The 17,844-nt window shown below is 44.1% G+C and overlaps 1 protein-coding gene across 2 annotated transcripts in view; it reads right to left on the bottom strand.

Moving 5' to 3' along the window:
• The window catches only part of LOC115198255 (inactive ubiquitin carboxyl-terminal hydrolase 53), a 63,015-nt gene that overhangs the window by 5,111 nt on the left and 40,060 nt on the right, over window positions 1-17,844 (bottom strand). For both annotated transcript variants that reach the window (XM_029760066.1, XM_029760067.1), the window contains exons 12-14: window positions 17,346-17,483; window positions 12,790-13,606; window positions 9,505-9,572 (exon numbers count right to left, since the gene is read on the bottom strand). In XM_029760066.1, the coding sequence (XP_029615926.1) occupies window positions 9,505-9,572; window positions 12,790-13,606; window positions 17,346-17,483 (1,023 nt within the window). The remainder of the gene's footprint in view (window positions 1-9,504; window positions 9,573-12,789; window positions 13,607-17,345; window positions 17,484-17,844) is intronic.

Genomic DNA, 17,844 nt, shown 5'->3' with positions numbered 1-17,844 from the left:
TGGCATGGTTACACGTGGTCTGCAGTTGTGAGGCCGGTTGGACGTACTGCTAAATTCTCTAAAACGACATTGGCTTATGGTAGAGAAATTAACATTAAATTCTCTTGCAACAGCTCTGGTGGACATTCCTGCAGTCAGCATGCCAATTGCACGCTCCCTCAAAGCTTGAGACATCTGTGGCACTGTGTTGTGACACAAAACTGAACATTTTAGTGGCCTTTTGTCCCCAGCGCAAGGTGCACCTGTGTAATGATCATGCTGTTTAATCAGCATCTTGATATGCCACACCTGTCAGGTGGATGGATTATCTTGGCAAAGGAGAAATGCTCGCTAACAGGGATGTAAACAAATTTGTGCACAAAATTTGAGAGAAATAATCTTTTTGTGCATATGGAAAATGTCTGGGATCTTTTATTTCAGTTCATGAAACATGGGACCAACAATTTACATTTTTGTTCAGTGTATAAGCACACTGACAAGGTGGGTGTGTTTGCAGCACTGTGTCGGGCTTTGAACAGCTGACTGGGTTGGAGACGTGAGCGAGTGGTTTAGGATATCTGTGGCGCGTCAGCACACTCGACTTTCCCCCTTTCCTTTTTTTTTTGCACTCTCCGCAGGAGCATTACTGTCTAAATCCCTTCTGCTGGCATGCTATTATTACGCTGGGATCGGACTCCAGAGTCCAGGCTCTGTTTTCATTCTTTTTTCTCTCCCTCCCCTCGCTGCGTGTTTTTAAGCCGCTAAGTCCGTGTGGCGATTCTCAATTTGATGCTGTTGATTTGTAATGTGGACAAGCAACCCAAACAATATGAATATGAAAAACAAAGCGGGGATGCAGTTTACAGCCCTCCACTACATCGCTCCATACTGTAGCAAATCCTCGCTCTTTTTTTACGGTCGTGTGGGCTGTTGCCAACAGAAAACCTGAGGGACTGGGGAGAGTAGCTGCTGTATAACAAAACAGCAAGGCGGCTGCGGTCACTGCTTACAGAGATGCCTCTTGTCGCACTTTAAAAATCACAAAATGTTTCAGACATCAGCAATCAGATTCATATCTAATCAATGGCTGAATAATCTCTTAAGTGATTAACGGCAGAGTCGGGATCACTAATAGCATTGTGGTGCACTTTTCCCTTAGTTTTACAAATATAACCATTAGAGACCCACAAAGTCATTGAGTTAGGGTGCATTAATAAAGTCATGTGGTTTTGGTTAATTTCCTAGAAGTTAGGGGCACCCCAAGTTCAATAGTATAGTTAAAAAACTGTGTGGCTAACAGTTGCATTAAGTTGATTGTGCTGGCAGAAGAAACAATATGGGTAAGCTTGGGTCCTTATTGAATCAAAACCGCTAATATATACAAATTTAAAACAATATTTCCTCACAACGACACTTAAAATACATTTGTTTACTGGATGAATCCAAATGAGAACATACACTTTGAAACCCAGTTACTCTTTGATTGACTATGGCCTCTGGTGTTGTTGTGTACGTCATTCAGTATTTAGTGTTCCAGCGGTGATGGTTTTGAAGATACCATTTCTGTGGACCTAAATCGCTGATCCCATTTCAGTGAATGGGACTACACAGAGCAGCCGAAAAGGACACCTTCTCATGTGCCGAAAGCCATTCAAATCATCATCTCACAGTAGTGATGTCATTTTGTTTCAAAAGCTCTACCATCATAGCTCAGCATCTTTATGTGAGCTTCAGATTATTTTGCAAATATCAACCGTGTCGTCACGAACTCCAACCTCTCCCAGGATTTTTTATGATAACACCAGAATGTTTTGACAGCTCTTTGAACGTCTTAAATAGCTGTGTTGATGCAACAAAATGAGGCAACGTCAGACGTTTCAATTTTAAGATTGCAGAGCCAAGATTTGTAGACCTCAGGGTTTTTTGCTGATCTGCAGTCCTTCAAAATCTGCAACATCAATCATACTTGCATTCAGTTTGTGTGAATCAATTATGGGAGGAGAAAAAAGTTAACCATGGTAAAAATATAGAGCTTTCGATAAATCTAAACGTGAACTGATGGTGGTCAAAGTGATCAGGGGACAAAAAAAACTGCCAAGAATATTTATTGACATCTAATAAATGGTTCCTCTTCCAGCTTGAAACCCCAATAGCACACAGATCAGAGGAATATAACTCAAGCTGGTATGGATGGCAGGGACACAAAGATATAGGATCTCGCAAGCTTATGACTCTTCGCGTTGCTCAGATTCAGTTTTAAACTCAACTTCTGTACTTCAAAACATTAATAAATCATTTCAATATGATAATCCTCTGGGGTGTCAACTCCACATTTACTTAGGCAGTTTGTTCAAATTCAATTACGAAATAATGGACCATTTAGTAATTTCATTTGAAAATCATTAGGAATTTCGTACAATATTTGAGTTTGTTATTAAAAGGGTTTGAACGGGATCTTAAGCACCTACACATGTGTAACATATTGTACAAATTATAATTTGTAAATTATTATACGAATTACAGGGGGAAAAAAACTCATTGTTTTCAGAATGTAACATATATGAAAAGGATGGCGTTGTACACAATTTTGACTCACGATCACTACTTTCAAAACTACTAGCTGAAATTATACAAAACCTTTCTAGCATCACTTTAACCCCCAACCCTGTCCATATTGTCCATAAATCCCATCATCACTCAACGTAATCCATCCACTCTGTATGGTTTATAGGTGTGTTGATGAGACCCTGGTCTAAGAACATTAAACCTAAAAAGGCCCGATATTAATGTGTACTCTATCTGAGGGCGTTAACACAAAGGTTAACACATAAGTCACTGGCTTGTTAAGTGGTGTCAATGGGCTAGCTAAGCCTGGGAGCGTGGGAGCATTACAACCCAGCTCCCAATCCGCCATAGGCTTCGTCCCCTATATACACTGCTCAAAAAAATAAAGGGAACACTTAAACAACACAATGTAACTCCAAGTCAATCACACTTTTGTGAAATCAAACTGTCCACTTAGGAAGCAACACTGATTGACAATAAATTTCACATGCTGTTGTGCAAATGGAATAGAAAACAGGTGGAAATTATAGGCAATTAGCAAGACACCCTCAATAAAGGAGTGGTTCTGCAGGTGGTGACCACAGACCACTTCTCAGTTCCTATGCTTCCAGGCTGATGTTTTGGTCACTTTTGAATGCCGGCGGTGCTTTCACTCTAGTGGTAGCATGAGACGGAGTCTACAACCCACACAAGTGGCTCAGGTAGTGCAGCTCATCCAGGATGGCACATCAATGTGAGCTGTGGCAAGAAGGTTTGCAGTGTCTGTCAGCGTAGTGTCCAGAGCATGGAGGCGCTACTAGGAGACAGGCCAGTACATCAGGAGACGTGGAGGAGGCCGTAGGAGGGCAACAACCCAGCAGCAGGACCGCTACCTCCGCCTTTGTGCAAGGAGGAGCAGGAGCACTGCCAGAGCCCTGCAAAATGACCTCCAGCAGGCCACAAATGTGCATGTGTCTGCTCAAACGGTCAGAAACAGACTCCATGAGGGTGGTATGAGGGCCCAACGTCCACAGGTGGGGGTTGTGCTTGCAGCCCAACACCGTGGAGGACGTTTGGCATTTGCCAGAGAACACCAAGATTGGCAAATTCGCCACTGGCGCCCTGTGCTCTTCACAGACGAAAGCAGGTTCACACTGAGCACATGTGACAGAGTCTGGAGAGGCCGTGGAGAACGTTCTGCTGCCTGCAACATCCTCCAGCATGACCGGTTTTGCGGTGGAACAGTTATGTGCTCGCCAGAGGTAGCCTGACTGCCATTAGGTACCGAGATGAGATCCTCAGACCCCTTGTGAGACCATATGCTGGTGCGATTGGCCCTGGGTTCCTCCTAATGCAAGACAATGCTAGACCTCATGTGGCTGGAGTGTGTCAGCAGTTCCTGCAAGAGGAAGGCATTGATGCTATGGACTGGCCCGCCCGTTCCCCAGACCTGAATCCAATTGAGCACATCTGGGACATCATGTCATGCTCCATCCACCAACGCCACGTTGCACCACAGACTGTCCAGGAGTTGGCAGATGCTTTAGTCCAGGTCTGGGAGGAGATCCCTCAGGAGACCATCCGCCACCTCATCAGGAGCATGCCCAGGCGTTGTAGGGGGGTCATACAGGCACGTGGAGGCCACACACACTACTGAGCCTCATTTTGACTTGTTTTAAGGACATTACATCAAAGTTGGATCAGCCTGTAGTGTGGTTTTCCACTTTAATTTTGAGTGTGACTCCAAATCCAGACCTCCATGGGTTGATAAATTGGATTTCCATGGATTATTTTTGTGTGATTTTGTTGTCAGCACATTCAACTATGTAAAGAAAAAAGTATTTAATAAGATTATTTCATTCATTCAGATCTAGGATGTGTTATTTTAGTGTTCCCTTTATTTTTTTGAGCAGTGTATTACACTACCAGGCCCATAAGCACTGGTCCGAAGTAGTGTACTATACACAGAGTGTACAAAACATTAACACCTGCTCTTTCCATGACAGACTGACCGGGTGAAAGCTATGATCCCTTATTGATGTTACTATTGAAATCAACTTCAAAATCAGTGTAGATGAAGGGGAGGAGGCAGGTTAAATAAAGATTTTTAATCTTTGAGACAATTGAGAATGTGTGCCATTCAGAGGATGAATGGGCAAGACAAACGATTTAAGTGCCTTTGAACGGGGTATGGTAGTAGGTGCCAGGCGCACCGGTTTGTGTCAAGAATGGTCCACCAACCAAAGGACATCTCGCCAACTTGACAACCGTGGAAAGCATTGGCGTCAACATGGGCCAGCATTCCTGTGGAACACTTTCGACACCTTGTAGAGTCCATGCCCCGACGAATTGAGGCTGTTCCGAGGGCAAAAGGTGGGGGTGCAACTCAATATTAGGAAGGTGTTCCTAATGTTTAGTATAGGCTGCGTATAGGAAATAGGGTTTCATTTGGTACAGGACAGAGAGAAACCCTGCCTGGAAAAGGCTTTATGTTAAAAATTTCCATTAATTTAATATTAGGTTCTTCTATTTACTATGTTCATTCAAATATGTGAGTATTAAAAAAGGGAGAGATATGATAGCACACATGACTGGATGAATGTTTTAAATTAATATGCAAAAGAGGCCTATTAATTCCTTGAGAAAGCAGACATGGCTTTGGTTGTGCTTGGTTATCCATTGGGAGTCAAAAGGCACCCTTTCCAACGCAACAGGTGGAAGCAGCAGAGCTAAGACCTGCTCTCAAAGCAGTGGGCGCGCACGCACACACACACACACACACACACACACACACACACACACACACACACACCACCAGAAATGCTTGAGCACAACGACGTTCACTTGTTTGCTCAAAATCTTCCGTATTTCACAGACAAATGAACACCTACATAGCAATAAGTTGTCAGCATTGATGAATAGAGATAGTTTGTGTCTTGGTGACATGGTGACAGAGGTTGGTGCATTGAAAAGGACTGGGAATTATCGACTGCAAAATGTGACTTTCATTGTTAATGAGACAGGTCCATATTTGGTCTAAGGGGGCATATTCAGGTAGCATTAGGGATGTTGTGCTAACATGATAGCAAAACAACAGTTAGCACTGCAGAGCGTGTGTCTATGGTCTCCAGATGAGCGTCTGGGGAACCGCAGGAGCCAATCGGAGTAAATCAAGTGAGGGCATGATTTACTGCTTGGATATGGCTGTTTGAAGCGGCTGGACTTTATCTCCCCCCCCCAGCGGCCGTGACCTTTCGAAGCCGTCACACACACAGAATGCCTTCTCTAAAAGGCATTGCATCCATTTTAGTACGCTGTGGTTAGGCTGGCATACCGGCAACAGTGAATATAGCGCTGTCATTTAGGTGGGCAAAATCTGGATGGCTGTTCCAGAAGAGAGACATCCACATTCTCAACTTTTATTACTGTGGTTTGTAGACGTAACACTGTATATCCAGACAAAACAAAGGTTTGTGGTTTCTAAAATGGTGTTTATAACTTACATCTTAGATGATTTTTTTTTATCGTTTTGCCATCTATTCTCCCACCCACACCCATGTGCTTTTAAAACGGATTTCAGCCAGTAATGGACATCTGGAATCTACTCAGACCTATCTGCAGCACAGCCCAGGCCAGAGTACCACAGCTGAACTCCTGCCAAATTCACTTCAAAACACTGTAGCTTGTCAATACAATTTGCAAATGGCAGGGAGCAGAGTCAACATCCCCGGCACAAATAGGGTGACTACATCCAACACTCAGGTTATCAACAAGTAGTGATGGGGGAACAAAATCAATAGTTAGCTATCGGGATATTATTTTTAATGATATATTGTATCGACAATATTGCTATATTATTTTTTGCGCCAATTGGCTATACCTGGACCAAAACTCCATTCATACCTTGTTCTCTATCTTATATGGAGCCAATTTGTTTTCAGCACTTATTTCCATGACTGATCAAAATTTGTTTCCTCATGGCTCTCTCTTGTCCCTCTGCAGCAGACATAGGGTTGCAATAAAATCACAGTATGGAATCGCAATACATATGGTATCGGCACCTAAGTATGATGAGTCTAAATTACAGATTTTAAAGTTCCAACCCGTCTTTGTGAGACGCAAATCAGAAATATGACATTTTGTTACAGAAAAATATCACGGAAGCCAAGCGCAAGACAATGAATCAACATGGTGCCGGAACAATTAAATCAATTGATTCTATTGTAGTCCTACTGTGTGTGCAATAAACTACAAAAAAATATTAAAATCTATTCCATTGGTCACCACTGTTTTCAAATGAAAAACAACTGCTAAAAGTGACCGATTAAAAAAATACAAAAAATAAAGGGGGGGGAAAAAAAGAGGGAAAAAGCAGGGGAACAGAAATCCCAGCGGTGAAAAATACATCAAGGCTTAAAAGCATTTGTTTCCTTGCCAGGGAGTATTTCCACATGGATTGCTCTGCTCTGCATACAAAGACGCTCAAGGGCTAGCACAGGGCCGACAAAACACTACCCTTTTCTGCTTCAATTAGTCAGCTCACCAGACTTACATAAATCCAACCCACCATCCCTCTATTCTAAACACTGGTTGAGACCTCGCATTCACCCCATTCGTTGTTATCAAGAGGGGACACAATAAAAGGAGGGGAGGAGAAAATATTTGGTGCCACAGAAAATGGCATTTTATTTATGTGCATGAGGGAATTCCACCTTCTGACAGGCCCGGTCGTGGCATTTTCTGCTCAGCTGGGCACAGCTGGGAGGCCCCCGCAAGCTCGCTCATCATCCCTGCTCTGTAAGGACAAACTCCATGGATTTCAATTCTGAGAATTGGTGACGGGTGTTTAAAGGGCTGCCGTAGATTGGAGCATTACAAAACAATGTTTTTTTTCTCTGGTGGAATAGATGGATCAGACAGTGGGAACATGTGATGAAAATCAGAGAGTATATGTAAGGGGTGTCTGAGCTAGGGATGTAACAAATGGAGAAAAACAATCTTAATGTTTAAACTGCCATTTTTTTTTACCAGTTTTCGGTTAAAACAAATCGAAAAATTCATAAAAATCAACATGAATTCACAACAGAGCTGCGCTGCTGCCAGCAATGGTCCTCAAATCCTCTCGAGATTCGATTCGGCTAGGAGTCGACTCCTAAAATTCAGTTTTTTTTGAATGGAGGAGACTGATTAGCTGCCGTACTTCCGAGAACACAAACACTCGCATCTTTCATAGCGAGCCAGTGAGGGATGGAGAGAGAGAGGAGGGGCACAGTATAGGCAGGTCAAACACCAGGTAGATGAGTCAGAACCGTGTACTAGACATATCTATCGCAATGGAATGCTTTATCTCACAATTTCTTGGCTTGCAATGTCTAGCAACTTCAGTAAAGCAGGGCCTAGTATCAAGGAATAGGCTAAGATATAATACACACACAGCCCGAAGACCGAACACACACTTGCATCATTACCGAAGAGAAAGAGCAGTGGTGTAATAATTAGTCCAAACCGTATACAACTAAAACAAGAGTTTCTATTGGATAAATTCAGTTTCTATTAGAAAAAAATCTCACAAAGTCTTGTTTTCTATGCCTCGCAAATCCACAGAAGTAGCCTAAAGGACACAGAGTATGTTAGCTGTTGTGTTTTCTGACATTTTCAAATCTCTCGCTAGCTCAGACCGTTATCCCCACCTGCTTCAAGATGTCCACTATCATCCCCGTTCATCTTTCCCTCAATCCTGACTAGCTGAAAAAACCATCCCCACAGCATGATGCTGCCACCAGAATGCTTCACTGTAGGGATGGTGCCAGGTTTCCTCCAGACGTGACGCTTGGCATTCAGGCCAAAGAGTTCAATCTTGTTTCTCATGGTCGAAGAGTCTTTAGGTGCCTTTTGGCAAACTCCAAGCGGGCTGTCATGCGCCCTTTACTCGTTTAGACGTTCTCACCCTTAGAATGAGCGGCGAACCACCCTGCGGCTATTCATGTCAGCTAATCTCCCTTTATCCTGTCTGCGGCCAAAAAAATAGCTATTATAGCTAGTTGTAAACCTGGCTTTTATTCCGGTTATTTTTTTTGTACTAAAAGATGTTTGCATTTTATCGTCAAGCCGACACAGGAATTAGTGATTTGTTCTACTTCTCTTTGAAACTGGTTGATTGAGTGTTAAAACACTATTTACATTGATAGTCACCCCTCTCCACACCACTTTTCATGCTCATACATGCATTGTTCAGGGCAGGACACATCATATTACTCTGTGCACTGCACAGAACACAAACTTTCCTCTGGAAAAGGTCAGATCCAGTAAATGAGGAATCGGTCTCACATGTACTTCCATACAGAATCTCCACCATTGGGCTATGACCTTAACACAACTGATGGGACCATAAATCAAGGAAATTACAGAGAGGTGTTTCTTAATATCGCTAGACCTTATACTGCACATTAAACTTATCGGGGGAAATTAAACTTTAGGACCTAATGACAAAGATTATCATTCTCTGATGATAATGACTCCACCAGTCTTCCTTCCCTCCATATCAGACATAGTGGCTGACAGAAAATTAGATTTCCTACCATCGGAAAGGTTCAGCTGCCTCTTTCACCCATCGTCACTTTACACAACAATCCATTTAGTCTAGATGAGGTCTCATCCAGGTCGCCAAAATATTGACTTGAAATTAGGACAGCTGCCTCATTTAATAATTTTTGCGTGTTCTTGCTTTGGGCAAAAGTGAGAATTTTGCCAGATGCTTTGGCTTTTCTGAGAACTAACAAACAAGGACAACATCATTAAAAAGTACCTGAGAAGCAGGTGTACAAAACAAATAAGGAGTCGTGTACGTGAGAGCCGAAAGGCAACTGGCACAAAGCATAATGGGAAGGCCGGACAACTAATGGTGAATTACCAGTGTTTGGAGTGAAAGCTGATCCTAGAGCTGTACCTACTGTAGGGGAAACTTTACCCTGTAGTGCTTACCATAGGAGAAAGAGGAGTGCAAGATGTCTGTCTTGGAGTCGTCACCTCTCCGGTGAAGGAAGGGATCCCTGAAATTCACAAATTGGGTAGGGCTGAGTCAAACGCTGACACCACATGACAAATGCCTTTCTTTCTATGCATGTCCCTTTGTATGGTGTCTCTCGACATGCAGGTTTTTCCTCTACCAACCCTTTAAAAGAGATTTTGAATCTAAACTGCTAGAGTAAACAAAGAAATAACACCCCCACCCACCCAAATCCACTCCACACTACTTTGTTCTGTGAATTATTTATTAATGAGTAATCTGATACTAAATCTACGAAACAGCTTTTTTATTTTAGTCCATGCATGGCTCACATCCATTTCTCTTCTTGGTGCATTGGTGAATTCAGGTGACTGAGAAGAGTCAATACTAATTGTGCCCTAACAGGAATGGAGCACTGAACTGAGGGGTGTCAATACAATAGGCTATAGTGTGGCACAATCACCTACTAAAATCAACTAGCAACAAAGTTCAGTGATCTACAGACGCATGTAAAGAGATTATCTACGTACATTAAGGCCTTCTAGAGATTTCACTTACAGATTTTGACATGGATTTCTTGGTCATGTAAAGTACCTACACTGAGTGTACAAAACATTATAAACATCTGCTCTTTCCATGACAGACTGACCAGGTGAACTCAGGTGAAAGCTATGATCCCTTATTGATGTCTCCTGTTAAATCCACTTCAATCAGTGTAGATGAAGGGGCGGAGACAGGCTAAAGAATCATTTTTATGCCTTGAGACATGGATTGTGTATTCGTGCCATTCAGAGGGTGAATGGGAAATACAAAATGTTTAAGTGCCTTTGAACGGGGTATGGTAATAGGTGCCAGGCACACCGGTTTGTGTCAAGAACTGCAACGCTGCTGGGTTTTTCACGCTCAACAGTTTGTGTGTATCAAGAATGGCCCACCACCCAAAGGACATCCAGCCAACTTGACACAACTGTGGGATGCATTGGAGTCAACATGGGCCAGCATCCCTGTGGAACGCTTGACACCTTGTAGAGTCCATGCCCTGTCGAATTGAGACTGTTCTGAGGCCAAAAGGTGGTGCAACTCAATATTAGGAAAGTGTCTTAATGTTTTTTTTTCACTGAGTGTATATAGTCGTAGTACTGACTCATCGAAAACAAATCGTTCACTCATTGAGTAATGTATTTATATCATATATTAATCAATTTGAATTATATACATAGGGATGAATTAACATATTGTACCATTTTGTTATAATGACTACACTATTGTCAGTAGACGCTGGATTGCATAACGCATTTTGGTCAGACTGGTGTTGGCCCATCGACTGACTGTGCCTCTTGGGAAGAAAGCAGTCGTCAGCTAGTTGAGATCATTATTGCCAAACAAGACACACTGGCGAGCCGACAACTGAAGACCCTAGCACAATAACCTCGGTAGATTCTGCTATGTGCACGCATGTAAAAAGAAAAAGGGGCACGCTTCACTCTCAGAACGGGTTGTTTGCAACGTCTAATTATTCAGAAATGGCAGAGATTTTGAAGTTGAGTCGAATCATAACATGAGTAGTGAAGAGATTATAGCTGGAGTGAGTGAATAAAAGGTGTCTCAAAAATATCAGAATGAAAAATCCAAAAGTAGGCTATACAGTGCATTCAGAAAGTATTCAGACCCCTTGACTTTTTCCACATTGTTACGTTCCAGCCTTATTCTAAAATGGATTTTAAAAAATCCTCAATCTACACACAATACCCCATAATGACAAAGCAAAGACAGGTTTTTAGAAATGTTTGCAAATGTAGAAGAAAAAAACAGATACCTTATTTAAATAAATATTCAAACACTTTGCTGTGAGACTTGAAATTGAGCTCAGGTACATCCTGTTTCTATTGATCACCCTTGATGTTTATACAACTTGATATTGGTCCACCTATGGTACATTTTATTGATTGGACATGATTTGGAAAGGCACACACCTGTCTATATAAAGTCCCACATATTGACAGTGCATGTCAGAGCAAAAACCAAGCCATGAAGCCGAAGGAATTGTCCGTAGAGCTCCGAGACAGGATTGTGTGTGGCTCAGATCTGGGGAAGGGAACCAAAACATTTCTGCAGCATTGAAGGTCCCCAAGAACACTGTGGCATCTTCCTAGACCTAGCCGCCTGGCCAAACTGAGCAATCGGGGGAGAAGGGCCTTGGTCAGGGAGGTGACCAAGAACCCGATGGTCACTCTGACAGAGCTCCAGAGTTTCTCTGTGGAGATGGGAGAACCTTCCAGAAGGACAACCATCTCTGCAGCACTCCACCAATCAGGCCTTTATGGTAGAGTGGGCAGACGGAAGCGACTCTTCAGCAAAAGGCACGACAGCCCACTTGGAGCTGGTCACAAGGCACCTAAAGGATTCTCGCACCATGAGAAAGATTCTCTGGTCTGAATAAACCAAGATTGAACTCTTTGGCCTGAATGCCAAACATCACATCTGGAGGAAACCTGGCACCATCTCTACGGTGAAGTATGGTGGTGGCAGCATCATGCTGTGGGGATGTTTTTCAGCGGCAGGGTCTGGGAGACTAGTCAGGATCGAGGGAAAGATGAACAGAGAAAAGTACATTAAAAAACCTGCTCCAGAGCGCTCAGTTCCTCATACTGGGGTGAAGGTTCACCTTCCAACAGGACAACGATCCGAAGCACACAGCTAAGACAATGCAGGAGTGGCTTCGTGACAAATAGCCAAGACAACACAGGAGTGGCTTTGAGACAAGTCTCTGAATGTCTGTGTGGCCCAGCCAGAGCCTGGACTTGAACCCGATCTAACATCTCTGGAGAGACCTGAAAGAAGTTGTGCAGCGACGCTCCCCATCCAACCTGACAGAGCTTTAGAGGATCTGCAGAGAAAAATGGGAGAAACTCCCCCAATACAGGTGTGCCAAGCTTGTAGTGTCATACCCAAGACTGTAATCGATGCCAAAAGTGCTTCAACAAAGTAGAGTAAAAGCTCAGAATACTTATGTAAATGTGATATTTCAATTTGCAAACATTTCTAAAAAACTGTTTTTGCTTTGTCATTATGGGGTATTGTGTATAGATGAGGGGATAAAATGATGTAATCCAATTTAGAATAAGGCTGTAACAAAATGTGGGAAAAGTCAAGGGGTATGAATACCTCCCGAATGCACTGTATATTAACTAAAGGTCTTAGTGCTTCAAATGATCTTATAAGAGAATCAACAGCAGACAGAAAATAACACTCCTGTTTACCTTGTCAGGTGTACCTCAGGTTTGGTCCTCAGCTCTTTGGACGTGAAATTCTCCACCACGGGCGAGTCCAGGTTGGCCGAGCCGTTGCTAAGCCGGTCACTGCTCTCGTATCCCGACTCGGTGCGCTGGATCTTCCAGTTGTCGCTACGCACCTTCAGCGTGCTGACCTTTGACCTGTCCTTGCCCTCTGACTCCAGTGAACTGCGGCTGTCGCCCGTCTCGGGCCGCTGCTCATCCTCGTAGATGGTCATCAGGCTCTTGGACTTGTGCTCCTCGCGCCCGTCCCATGTGAAGTCCTGGTCCTGTGCCCTGTCTCTTTCGTGGGAGGGTGGCGCCATCTCCTGGCTGGAGGGTCTCCGATGGGGGCTGTGCTGCCGGTGCTCCTGACTCCCTCCACCACCACCGCTTATCACACTATCCACATTTAGCACCTCGCGCATGGGCTTCCATAGCCGACTTGGCCTGCTGCTGCTACCGCTGCTGGAGCTGGAGTTACGGCCGCCCTCCCGGCTCCCAGGGCGCTCCCGCGATTCCTGGCTGCTGTCCGTGTCGTAGCCGTTAGAAAGCTGCTCCAGTCTCCGGCTGTAATGGCCGCCACCGGAACCCTCGATGCCGCTGGGCAGGGCTGGTAGTACCTGGACCCTGGAATGGGAGTGAGGATGCCCCTCGTGAGAGGAGCACCTGCCGCCAAAGTGGGGGGTCCTCTCTGTCCTGGTGGGCCCTTTTCCCTGGCTGGCATACAGACGCGTATCCAGGTACTGCTTGAAGCCGTTCTCCGGCGGGGAGGCAGAGCGCGAGTATCTCTCTGATATTGGATCTGAAGGAAAGAGAGCGGAAATGTATGAGAATGTATTCAAGTGTAGTGTTTAGGAAGACATCGGCACACATTTTGTAAGGACATTGTCCTAGAGGTCTTTCTGCTACTTACAAAGATGTGGTAAGCTTTTTCTACAGATATTGCTCAAGATAATTTACCCTACATGTTAAAAGCTGCTGTCCTCTTCAATTTGTTGGCAACAATGAGGTAGAAAATCCTCTAGCAAAACCTATTTCATTGCAAGAAGCTGTTATTCCACAAGACAAGACAAATTTGTTCCATGTTTTTCTTACAATATGAGACAAAATAAACATGTTGGGCGACCTCTGTCATTACAAAGTCGCCAAGGCTTGTCCGAAAAGAGGCAAACAAAACCCACTGAGTCGCATAAATTCATCTGAGGCCAAAGTAGGGAGCAAAGGGAGAGGACCTTACAATTCTTAGGAAAATAACCTTTTCTGGTTGATGTCGCTAAGAAAGTCTCTTTTTCTACGTGGGAAATGCTGATTCCAACATTGCCCTCGAGCTGGCGTAGTATCCAAACTGCCACCCTTAATGCCAAATGCCAGTGTATTGTGACACATTGCCAAGTGCAACAATTCTGACTTTCAATGTCATTCCAAGCCAGCGTTTGCTAAGGAAGACCGCAGGGGTGTAGTGGAGTATGGGAACAATGAGGTTGTGGTCTGTTGTACGTCTGTAGACAAGAGGAAGGTGTAAATAATGGACGCCGGGATGCCGTGTGTGTCTCCGTGGCATAGCAGTATGGGTAGCAACCTCACGCTGTGACATCTGTGGAGATATTAATGATGAAAGGTGGCCGTGTGCGTGTGTGTGTATGTCTGTACACAGTGCCTGTATACATACTCCCTGCTGGCTGTCCATGACTCCTTGAATAGAGGAGTTTGTGGCCTGGAGATGTGTATGACTTTGAGGACAGTGTGTGTGTGTGTGTGTGTGTGTGTGTGTGTGTGTGTGTGTGTGTGTGTGTGTGTGTGTGTGTGTGAGATTACACGAGTGTTTGTCTTTCAAGGACACAGAGTCATGCCGGCCACTTTCGAAAAATATGATTAGACTGGACATCTCCACTGGAACAGTACAGTGATATGTTATTCAGGGGGAGGGGTATGCAGTAAGGTATGCAGTAACTTGCTAAATATATGCCCTATTCATTTCCGTCTAACTTTATTTACTGATAGAGCGCTTCAACAAAGACCAACAGAAGACGCACTAAGGGACAATTACTCATCTTTAGGATGACCGGGTCCAATGGCTCTGTTGGATGGAGCATTGTTTTTCCCATTTCAGGGTTGTGGGTTTTGATTCCAACAGATTCTTCATATGTCCTGGTCTGGATATACATTTTATAACTGGAAGCTGGCTGGTATATAAGTGTGTCTAAATCCCCATATTAATATGAATTAATAGCATGACAGGGCGTGTGATCTAGGATTGAGGCCTGCACTGAGGTCTCAGGTGTGCAGGGAGAGTTATGAGAGGTTACAATCCACAGCGCCTCAGGATGGAACCTCCCCTGAGAGACGGAGTCGCTATGGCTAGGGAGTTAAATCACCTTGAACGTAACTTGCTCTGTTCACATGGCGTGTGTGAGAGACTCGTGTGATATTTGATGTGCGATTTTGTGCGCTTGTGTCCATCTACGTAAGCGTTTCTGTGAACTGGTCTAGCTATGTGTGTGCGTGCATGTGAACACACGTGCGACAAAGACGGTTTAACTATGCGCGTAGCGATGCTAACACGGCATGGTTGTCAGTTAGGATTGGAAGCTAAATGTCAACACAGTTCCACTGTGCTAGATGAAAACGTGTCCTGGTAACACCAACTGCAATATCCCAAATGGTGTACTACCAAAGCCCTGTGGTCAAAAGTATTATTAGCATTATATAGAGAATAGGGTACCATTTGCAATGAAGCCAATGTCTCCCATTGAGACCAACTCTCCCTATTTGACCTGAACGCTAACTTTCTTGTTTTGCTATTTTTCCAAGTGTGAAGGGACGGAAAATCGTTAAAGACTCCAGCCACCCAAGCCATAGGCTATTCTCTCTGCTTCCGCATGGCAAGCGCTACTGGTGCATCAAGTCTGACACCAACAGGCTACGGAACAGTTTCTATCCCCAAGCCATTACACTGCTAAATATCTAACAGAATAGCTACACGGATTATCCAAGTTGATCCTTGTATTTTATTTTTCCACTGTCTCTATGCACGCTCATAGGGCCCAACACACACACAATCACCATATACACTGCTGCTACTCTGTTTATCATATATCCTGATGCCTAGTCACCTTACCCCTATACATATCTACCTCCATCACTCCTGTATCCCTGCATATTGTAAATATGGTAGTGGAACTGATCGTGTGTATAGCGTTAAAACTTGAAACTAAAACGATCAAGTACCTTTGAAGAGAGCTAGCCTGGGCACGAGCAGTATTATATATAGATTTATTCCACTTACATTAACTCACCTCCAGCCTCACCATTCATCAAAGCCATGATGCTAGCCTCTGTTAGCCTGGTGCATTCAATCATAATGGGACGTGAGCCTGGTGCTAACAGGGTGGCTAGTTCAATTTCAGTTCCGAGCACCTTGCCCCTAGTTCCAACCCGTTTGGTGTTCACAGAAATGTAACGACAGGACAGGTGAGAGAAATACAACAGAGGGTTAGAGACCAAGGAGGAAAGGGGTGAAGTTGCCTGTAGACACTGACCTATGATCAATTTGGCATTTTCCTCCAATGGTTCAGGTTAGGCCTTGGGTATGCTGATCCTAGATCCGTTCTTATGAACAATTTTAGAGATTGCTTTCAAATCGATCTACCTTTAAGTCCCCCACCAACACACACAGCAAGCCACAACACCTTTGAGGGACTACTTATGGTTGGATGGGAGAAGGTAGACAATAGGAGGGTGGTTGTGGGTCTCATGTGGCCATAGATGTTGCCTTTTTTCTATTGCTGGCCTAGATATAAGCGATATGGGTCCAGGGCCAGGAGTTCCATGATCCTACTCTCACATACTCTACTAACACTGTCGTGTGAACACTCAAGACATTGAAATAGCAGCTACAGACAGCAGCTAGGAATCCAAATAGAACAGGGTATACACACTGCCACGCTATACACACTACCACAGTATCCAGTAGTGAGAGAATAGAGAACGGTATGTGGAAGGGCCTGATTCAAAAGGGAGGGAGACATGATCCCCGTCCTGACACATTGCTCCCAAACCACCCTGCCTGGTAGGCCATTACAGTGGAATGCTGGTTTGTTGTGCATTTTTATGTTGGTAATGATGGATTGCATGTGTACTGTTTAGAGCATTGTGTCAAGGATAATTTAATATTTTCATTGGTGTGTGTGTGTGTGTGTGTGTGTGTGTACATGCATAGTGCAATGGCACAATAATTTCATACCAGTTACTTTTCCTCCCTGTGTGTGTGTACCGGTTTTCTTTTCACTGAGTTAAAATCTATTTTTCAAGAGAGACCACGTCCAACAGCAACAGGTTGAGCAAAGTTTCAGACAAACTTACATACACTAACACAACATTGAACAAAACTATAGACACACACAGTACAACAATTACATAAACACAAATTTCATAAGTAAAAAAACAGCTGTCCTAGAGACAATACCACTCTTCTATGATATTTACGTCGACCAAGGACATGTGTGTGTAAACTGTGTGTGTGTGTGTGTGTAGCGCCATACCTCGGTAGCGGGCGTCCTGTCTCCTCCGGTCCTGGTCTCTCCTGGAGGGGTGCATTCCCCGGACCTCCCCCGCCTTCATGACCACCTCTCTGGAGATGTCCTTCAGACGGCTCTTAGGATCACTTGTGCCCAGCTTCACTGCTCAGCAGGGAGAAAGAAACACATTCTAGATTACATTCTATTTCAGTCATTTTGAGAAACAAAGTGATTTCCAATAGACAACACAAGGAGAACACACCAAAAGGAACAAGTCGTCAAACACGAAGGGGTAAAGTAGTAAAGTCCTTTCTACTGTACCTCTAATCCCAACACAAACTACAGCCACTTAGGCCACCCCATCTTCCACCTCCACCCCTCCACTACTCTTCCCTTCCATCCCCTGACTAGCCCCCTGGAGGCATTGAACAGTGCTGAGTTTAAGGAGAAGTTTAGGGCCGATCGATGTGCTGATGTATACGCCAAGCTTTTCTGCTTCACGGGGGGAAATGCAGTGAGATGG

Source organism: Salmo trutta, chromosome 8 (genome assembly GCF_901001165.1).
Source record: "Salmo trutta chromosome 8, fSalTru1.1, whole genome shotgun sequence".
Lineage (NCBI taxonomy): Eukaryota > Metazoa > Chordata > Actinopteri > Salmoniformes > Salmonidae > Salmo > Salmo trutta.
The sequence above is the reverse complement of the archived record's forward strand: the minus strand, read 5'-3'. Positions and strand labels throughout refer to the sequence as shown.